Raw genomic sequence first — 9,837 nt, forward strand, 5'->3', positions numbered from 1 at the left:
CCTCATTTCTCATTTGTAAAGGGAGATTTTTTATGAGATTCTTGCTATGAGTTGCTGAGATAATAAAGTTTTCATTGGAATTTTGTGAATACTTGATGTCTCTTAGTGCTTGCTTGTTCTCCTAAATTTCTTCAATTAGATTAAGTTTAGCATAGTCAATGTGTGGTGATTACAATGAAGAATATGATGGTGTATTGATGAGTTCCTTTGGTTCATACTTTTGACATTTTAGTGATTCTAACTCGTTGTGTAAAGTTATCCTAAACCCCTTTCATGCATATGCTCAACTTCTATCATTCGTATACATTGTTCTTTATGAGGGTGTATGCGGTGATATGAAAATCTCTGGCATAACCCTTGAAGATTGCACCGATTCATGCATAGTTGTACTATAACTTGGAAAAGTGGAATTTGGTAAATTGAGGAATTTGTCCACTAGAATACTATTTGTTGTTATCACTACCCTTAGGATTACAATAGAGTTCTTGAACCCTATCTTATTGAATTTTTGCATAATTTGTGAAAACTCCAAAAAAAGCACTTCATTGCAAAACCTTAGGATAGCTCCCACATCCAATATGGCTTCAAATGAATCTAAATAAACATGTAAGGCCCTTGTGATCATCAACAAATCACATCAACCACCGATTTTATACATAGTCAAGACCTTTCATTAAAGGAACCTTGAAGTCATTGTATCATCTTCTAGCAATCTTAGCATACAGAAGACTTTATTCAAGAGAGGATAAGATATTTTGATATTTTTTTCTACGATTTGGTGAGTCATAAAACACACATCAACAAGCAATTTGGACCACACCATATGATCTGTCAAAGATCTTTTGTTGAGGGTTTAAAAGTAAATTAAAATTATTCAGGTGAATTTCCAAAATCATTTAATTTTCACATTTCTAGATATGATTCTATGAGATAATACAATATTCTATGTTCAATTGAAAAGTTACGGCTTCTCATTTTAGAACAATGGATGAGAACTTACAACATAGATGCCAGTGTTCCTCCTTGCTGAATGTTGTTATGGGTGTTGTTAAAAATTAAAGCACATGCTTGTTGAATTTTTTCTCTTTCTCTTTCTGCAAACTCATAAATAATGAATGCATTCAAATTGTTTTATTAGATCCTTTGAGTTCCTCTTAGAAAAATCTGAAGGAAATATGGATTACCTTGGTGATGACGGTTCATGTGCCCCCCAAGCGCCTATGATTCCAAAAAGTTCATTTCATAAAACTTGCATTTATATGACCTGTTATTCACATCTTCCTTAATTTTTGTAGCCTTTCACTTTTGTTTCTCTACATTATCCACACCATTTACATTACTTGTTATTCAAGCTACACATCACTACTTATTAATCCATTAAAATTGTAAGTAAAATGAGCTCTCGTGCCAGGATTTCAATGTTAAATAATCATTGGAAGGATAAGTGTTGACCCTACTTGTTGAACGGGAAAAGTTGCAATAGCCTTCATAGAAATTTGAACCTGAGAAGAGTTGAACACAAAATAGTCAAAAATGCATTAGGCTTTCTTAAATAATTTAGTAATTTCTCCTGATTTGATAAGATTTTATGTTGAAATCTAAATTGAAAAGCATTGTCATGGAAAAAATGACCTTTCTGCAATGACATGTGAGATGCAATATTTTTAAAGGTAAGCAAAAATTCAAATTTCAAGACATTGCATAGCCATATAAAAAAATTAGATTTTAAGATTTTACTAAATTTAGAGTACAGAGACCTACTAAAGATTTTTTTTTGAAGGAACACAATTATTTAGATATTACGGGGTAGGGAATTTCAGTGCAAGAAACCACTTTTTCATTTAGGCTAAAAATATAGAATATTTAAAAGCAAAAAATTGTAACGAGAATTTTACATGAGTGGCTTATCTTCCAATCTCAAATATAGTAAATATGTTTTCAACAAAGTTCAAAATATCACTTTCTATTATCAAAACAAATTTGCATATGTATTGAAAAACAACAATTCTCGTAACCAATTGTTTGCAAATACTTTCATTACTTTTTCTAGTGAATTTAATCTTTAAAATGATGAAAAAGTCATATTTCAAAATAGTATTACTCTAAGCTAACACATTGTAATGTTATCGGTAAAATATAGAATTATTACCATAAATATCTAAACTTCCTTTTAAAATAATAGAATTCTTATCACAATAATATAAATAAATGTATTTTAGTATTAAAATGGACATAAGATATTTAAATTGCTAATTTTATCATCTCAAATGTATCTTGCGAGTTAAACTTTATGTCACTAATTTGATCCATGTTATGTCATGTAATAATAATATTATCAACATAAAGAACAACAATTATGATGCCATCATCATCAAATTCTTTCACATGATAATTTGGATAATAAGGACTACTATATCTAAGACTTGAATTTGAAAATATTCATCAATTTTAACATATCGAGTTAGTGGATCTTGTTTTAAACCATATAGAGACTTCCTTAATTTATAAAAAAAATGTTCCTTTTGTGGATTTTCAAATCCTTGAGGCCAAGTCATAAAGATTTCTTCATTAATTTGACCATTCAAATAAACATTTTTAACATCCATTTGATGAAGAGAACACTTGAAATGAGTTGCCAATGCTATAATAGTCCCAATAGTACTAATCTTCAAAAGTGTATGTGTAATTAATTCCCTCTTTTTGTGAATACCCTTTCATACTTAAACTTAATCCTATAAACCCACTTATTTTAAACCACATTCTTACCCTTTGGCAACTCTAATAGACTTTCCATGTTTTCTTCACTATGAAGGAATCATACTCATTTCGCATAGCTTGTTCTCATTAATGTTTTCCTTTAGCCTCTTCATATGTCTAAGGATAATTGGTCTTCATTATGGTGATCAGTGAGGTATAGTTAATTTGATAAGTCCTTTGATAAATATCTTGAACACTCTTGGTATTTGGAGGAGGACTAGATTCTTCAACTATATCATAGGTTTCCTTTGAAATTTAACCAATTTTAGAATCATTGGAAGAGTCATGATTATCTATAACCACTTGTAGAATAGGAGAGGATTTTTCTACATCATCAAACCCATCATTAAAATTGACATCCCTACTTTTAAACACATCTTCCACAATAGTATCATATTGTTAAGCATGAATATTGATGGTATTCCTACAAGGGAGTATCCTAGAGTTGTTTGAGACAGAATATCGAGGTTGTGTGTTGAATTCATGATAGAGGTTTTCATTGATGTCAATATAATGGTTATTCTATGAAGATTGGTAGTACAATAGACATAATTTGGTTTTGTGGCATTTGAGAAATGAAGTTGAGCTCATGCAGACTTGGGATAATTTTCTATAGAGTTTTTTGATACTATAGTTAAGATCACGTATGGAAATATGAAGATAGAGTAAATTTATTAAAGAATTCGTAAAGGAAACATTCAAATAGAGTTCCTGTATAGCAGTTATTGTTGTTTCGATTGTACCTCCTAAAAGAGATGCAATCTACTCATATGGACATGGAAAAAGGTAGAAGACATTATGAAGATGCGATGGTCAAACATGTGTGCATCTAGATGAGCATCGAGTGAAGAATTATGAAGACTGCACGAGCTGTCAGTTATTTGTAATCATGCAAAGTTTAAAAGATGTAATGCAACGTGTAAATCTTATATCTTAAGATAGTCCTATGTTATAACTATAAATTGGGAAAGCCTCAAGGCCAACTCAATTACTTATTCTAGGACTTGGTATATAGGAATGATGTTTTCTATGTGGTAGAGTGTGGTTTTTGTGTAATGTGAGTATGCAAACTCGTATGTGAGATCTAGTGAACCTGAAAAATAATATCTTTTGATCAAAGAAGTATTTGGTGTAGCTAAGGAATAGTAATCTTACAAAGAGACTATGTTTGGCAAAGAATTTTCTATGAATCTATTTGTATACTCATATTATTCTAAGAATGATAGTACTAAGTCCAGTTGGATAGTGAGTTCACTAGTCTTTCTCTAAAGTTGTTCGAATAGGGGGTCCTTTTACCTTCTACAAATCCTAACAAGGTTGACATAACTCCTAATAGGGTTTCAAAGTCTCCTAACAGAGATTGATATGCACTAAATGTATTTCATTGACTCCTAATAGGGTCCATCCTCTTACAAAGAACTTAGATATTAATACATCATTTTGTGGGTACCATTCCAATTGGGGTTTTTCCTCTAATCAAGGGTTTTCCTAGTTAACATATTTGGTGTTATTGTGTATGGTGATATTTTTATGGTTTTGGCATCTATTGCTTACATGCTTTGGAATTAATAAGGATATTGAGAGTGGTTTTAATTGCATAATTGATTCACCTCCCCCTCTCAGTTTTCTTGGTGGACTTTACTTTCTAACAATTGGTATTACAACATCAGGTCCTTGAAGGTAAAGCTTAACAAATCTAGTGGTTCATTTCAAAGCACCAACGATACTCATCTTGGACCAGATAAAGCAAACATTTTTGTTGCAGGGTTTGAAGGGCATGTTCAACATTCCAACCAAACATCTTCCAGATTGACATAGGTTCTATTTTTGCATAAGACACTTCTTTTTGCCACCACTGGATGAAAATTGACGAATGATGATTCAGAGAGAGACATACACTTCCCTTTAAAAAACCTTTAAATGCTCATTTATTGAAAAATAAAAATGTTATGTCTATAAATATATGTCTTTCCTCCTTTTCTAGACCATCAAAGTTAATTTTAAGTCTTTACATTATTTCTTAAGGAGGGGTTTTCTTCACTTTTTCCAATTCTAACTTCTAGACATGCTCACCCCTAACATGAACATGAACACCCGAAACTATGAGGGAAAGAGGTAAGCCTCCACAATATTCAATGAAACATTCAACCAACTTCTCATGTGTAGTGGGTGAATCTTGTGGGTGCAATGCATAGTTGTATAGAGCTATCCAATCTAGCGGTTTCATTTGTAACAGACAATAACATCTGAACTTATTAAAACACCCTGGTCTTGGGTTGTAACAATGACCAGGCTACTAGAGCTGAGAATACCAAGGAACAATGGTTGTTGGCTGATTTTCACCTCTTTTTGGTTTTGGGTCAGCCCCCATTTTGACTATTTTTTAATATAAAAAAAATCAACACTCTATTAAACATGACCAAGTGTATACCTACGAGTCTTACTTTTTTAAGACTATTTTGGATAGGTTCCCTTAAGTCCTCTTGTTGATGTAGCAAAGAGATGACTCAATGCCATAAACTTTCATTAATTAGATTTAAGAGTCCCCATAATGATCCACGCAACAATCCACATAGACCCCAAAGTTAAGGTGGGCACGTTCTAGCTCATCTACCCTAGTCAACAAAAAAATGTGTAACTGATAAACTTGAAATTTGACACATGATGTTGTTGCAAATGAATCCCAATTTCTTTGCAATTTCCTTTATTTCACAATTTCCTAAGAAAACAACAATTACTAGCATGTGAAATAAAGTTGTACTATGACCAAAATCAGAGCAATGTTGGGGGCATTCAGTATGGTGCAAAGAAAAAAGTGACAAACTATCATTTTCTTTCCATAAAAGAAAATAAATCTTGGCATGAAGTACAGGCTCTTTAGATTTTTCTAGGGAAACTAATGGATATTGAAGTATGATAGTTACTAACATGTGAAATAAAGTCGTATTATGACCAAAGTCAAGGTGGTGTTTGGGGCATTCAATATGGTGCAAAGAAAAAAGCGAGAAACTTCCATTTTCTTTCTATTAAAGAAAACAAATCTCTGTGTGAAAGTACATTCTTTAGATTTTTCCAGGGAAATTAATGGATATTCAAGTATGACAATTACTAACAAGTGAAATAAAGTCATACTATGACCAAAGTCAGGTTGGTGTTGGGGGCATTCAATATGGTGCGAAGAAAAAATTAAACTTTTATTTTCATTCCGGAGAAGAAAACAAATTTTAGTGTGAAGTACACGCTCTTTAGATTTTTCCAAGGAAATTAATGGATATTCAAGTATGACACGCTATTTAGAATTCAAGTATAACACAAACACGGCATTTGATTATGCCGACTGTGTGGTCTGCAAGAAAGCCATATCAATTCGTGGGCTGAATTTCTCCCTCCCTCATTTATATAAAGCTTGAGGCCGACGACTCTCATATCTATATTGAAAAGTAAAGTATAATGAGGACTCTACTCATTGTGTGTGTTTGCACGACCATCCTCTACCACACAATCTCTGGAGGTACCGCACCTTTCACTTGATATTCTTTCCATTCTAACAGATATCACAGCTCTAAATATGGTTTGAAATGGGCATTAATTTCTTTTTTTTTGTTATGTCTTCACTCATAGCAAAATCTGTTCTCTACTATGCGCAGATTGTAACACAGCGCCAGCTAGCAATGCCCTAATAAGAGACACTTTGCATCCGGAAGATGAAGTAGTAATTTATTTGGTACTGATTTATCAAGCTCCCTTTCTTAATAAAATAGGTGTGAACAATGGAATGGCGGGAACCAATTTGCCTTCCCAAGAGGAAACAATGGCTTTAATGAAGAGCAACAATATTGGGAAATTGAGGATTTTTGCTGCAAATTCTGATGTACTAAAGGCCTATGCTAATTCTGGGATCGAAATTATTGTGAGTGTTACTAACGATGAACTGCAGGGCATCTCCTCCAACCAAGAAGCAGCAGATAAGTGGGTCGATGACAATATTAGGGTGTACTATCCTGCAACCAAGATAAAATATATTGCTGTGGGAGAACAGGCTCTGGAAAATCCTGCCCTTGGAATGTATGTTCTTCCTGCCATGGATAACATACAACTTGCTGTTCGGAAGGCTGGTCTGCAGGACAAAATAAAGGTTTCAACCACTAATGGCAGAGCAGCTACACCCGCTTCATTCTTTCCATCCGAGGGAGTTTTCAGCGATGGTATGGAGAATAATATGCGCTCTTTTCTTCAGTTTCTGGAAGATAACGGATCGCCTTTCATGGCCAATGTTTATCCCTTTCATGTGTACCGTGAAAACACCAGCATTAATTTAGATTATGCCTTGTTCAAATCGACGGCTCCGATTGTGAGAGACGAGGGAAGGATTTACAGCAACCTGTTTGACGCCATGGTGGATGGTATCTATTCGGCCATGGAAGCCCTGGGATTTACGGATATACCGATTGTTGTTACCGGAAGTGGATGGCCGTCTTACGGAACCGGAGAAACTGCTCATTTTGCCACCACAGAAAATGCGGAGACGTACAATAATTATCTGATCAAACATGTGCTGTCTAACGCAGGGACGCCCAAGAGACCAGGAAAAGGCTTGGAGGTCTTCATCTTCGCTCTTTTTAACGAGATTTATAAAACAGGAGATGAATTTGAGCGTCACTTTGGCCTCTTCAACCCGGATAAAACACCTGTGTACCCTGTTAACTTTTATCCTTAGAAATATATTTGTGTGCTGTGTTAACTTGGGGGATAAATGGTGGCGGAAATATGTGTAAATTGAGGTTATGCTACGTGGCAATGACAGCTGTGAGGTGTCCATTTTATCAAGGCGATAGGCTTAATTATTTGGCTCACGCTCAGTCTCACAGTTAAATAAATGTTTTTTAAATCAAAAGATTCGTATTTTCCATCATTTTTCCAGTTGCATTAACTTATTATTGACATTTGTAAATTCGAATATAATTCATTTTCTTTCTCCTTTATCATGACTTCCCGTTCATTCTTTTGAACACACTACTTAATGTTTAATACCTAAAACAAATATGCTAGAAATCTTTGGACAGTCTTTTTTAAACTTTGACTTTAAGTTACCATTCATTTATGATATTGCTATTCAAATTTAACTGTCACTATTGCATTCCCTGGCTTAAAGAGGATGCTGTCAATTGGCAATTGGGCTTGCACACTTGTATTTCTTCACGTCAAACTTATTGTAGACAGCTGTACAAACCTCAGGTTTACTGTTTGGGAGAAAAATTGCCGATTTTATGCGAATTTATGCGAATGTTGTAGGTTTATTACATTATTAACTACAGTCTCAAATTTAATTGACTTTAAAGACCGCCGACAACAGTCCACAAATGGGGGTTTAATAAAGGGCCAGGTTGAAATGGCGTTTAAAAAAGATTTCAGTTTACTGGCTGATCAAAGCACGGATGTTGAAACCGGTTTGGATATTAATCTCAATTTTTAAGCTATAAAATCTTTGACGATATGTTTATGGTGGGGGAATTTATCTGGATAGTGTAATAACTACCTTATACAGTGGTCCATGTTTTCTGAAGACTTACAATACGTTTTTCAGTTTGATGGCCACGTGCCAATCAATTGTTCATTAGGTATGAAGTGTCATTAGCAGTATTATATGTTGAATAGTGTCCATTCAAAATATTTGATTTATTCGATACGTAATGGAAGAAATTGTGTATTAATCTGGCATATATAGGCGCAGATTTTCATTATGATAATGACTGAAGTGGACTTTGGTTTTTTGTTTAGGGTGTATCTGTTTCGATTATGCCATGGTCATTCAAAGCTGGACTGGGTTGTATAGAAGCTTACAGTAATTCTTACTGACTAATACTACTAACCCACACTTCTGATATGAGTGGAATATGCATATGTAAATTCTTAAAATTTCAAATTTTTCATTTGGTAGCGAGAATATGAGTGGAATATGAATATGTAAATTCTTAAAATTTCAAATTCTCCATTTGGATGCACCAAATCAGAATTGTGAATAGGAATACGTATTCCATTTTTTCGCCCAAAAATGAGCATTTACAATTCTACCTAAATAGGTGGAATTGGAATACTTATTTCTATTCCAATTTTGTTTATTTTAGAAAACATAAATTTTTAGGTCCATGAATTTCCATCAAATTCCAATTGAACCAAACAAGAATAGGAATACATATTCTTATTTTTTATTCTAGAATAACAATTCCAGCATTCATATTCTTATTCCAATATTCTTATTCCGGTAGCGAAACAAACCATAATGGATTCATAAGTGGATGCTACAAGTAGATAATTATCTACTAAGTAGATAAGACTATTATAAGGTGACCAAAAAAATGATTTAGCTTACACAAGTTAAAAAGAGATGGTTATGGGAGAAAGTAAAGGGAAGCATGGAAAAAATAATTGACATAGAATATTGAATATTCTTGAAGAAATTGGCAACCTAGGTCTTGCAGGGCTAGTTTGTATTATCGACTTTGATAAAGGCTTGTGGATAATAAAATGATCCAAGAATCTATGGATGCTATCAAATAATCTAGTAGAATTAGAGGCTATGTTCTAAGGATTAATCTTTAGTTTGGAATCAGGTATAAGAAAGCTAGTTATCGAAGGAGATTCACTAATCATTTTAAACTCACTAATGATAAAAACTACGCCAATGTGGATATTTAACCCAAAACTTGAATATGTGTTAAAGATAGTTAAAAAAATTTAAGCAATGTGTATCAAACACATATATTGAGAGTGAAATACGGAAGAAAAATACATTAGCAAAAAAACGAGTAGAAGGAGAAGATTCTCTAATAAAGGACAATCAAATTAGCCAATAATCCAATAATTGTAAAAGTCCTCAACAAAATAATATAATTTATACAAGCTTTAGGAAAAAATATATATTTTGCATCTGGATTTGATAATACGGTACATTAATATACAATTAGTTTACTTATCACACTAGGATGAACAATCCTTTAATAGGTTCTACATGAAAAATGAGATTTTTGATGTCTTGAGTTATGATGTCTTTTTTCATTTTTTTATTTTAGGCCTTCTCTT

General features: G+C 33.2%; 1 protein-coding gene across 1 annotated transcript; it reads left to right on the forward strand.

The window, feature by feature from the left end:
- The first annotated feature begins 6,151 nt into the window (after nucleotides 1–6,151).
- On the forward strand, nucleotides 6,152–7,671 carry LOC149543229 (glucan endo-1,3-beta-glucosidase-like). The gene is made up of 2 exons (XM_089796254.1): nucleotides 6,152–6,268; nucleotides 6,405–7,671. Exons 1-2 carry the CDS (start codon nucleotides 6,208–6,210, stop codon nucleotides 7,472–7,474), a joined length of 1,131 nt encoding a protein of 376 aa, XP_089652380.1. The 5' UTR covers nucleotides 6,152–6,207; the 3' UTR covers nucleotides 7,475–7,671.
- Nucleotides 7,672–9,837: the final 2,166 nt, after the last annotated feature.

Source organism: Cupressus sempervirens, chromosome 8 (assembly GCF_028749045.1).
Source record: "Cupressus sempervirens isolate cs-2001-9-10 chromosome 8, ASM2874904v1, whole genome shotgun sequence".
Lineage (NCBI taxonomy): Eukaryota > Viridiplantae > Streptophyta > Pinopsida > Cupressales > Cupressaceae > Cupressus > Cupressus sempervirens.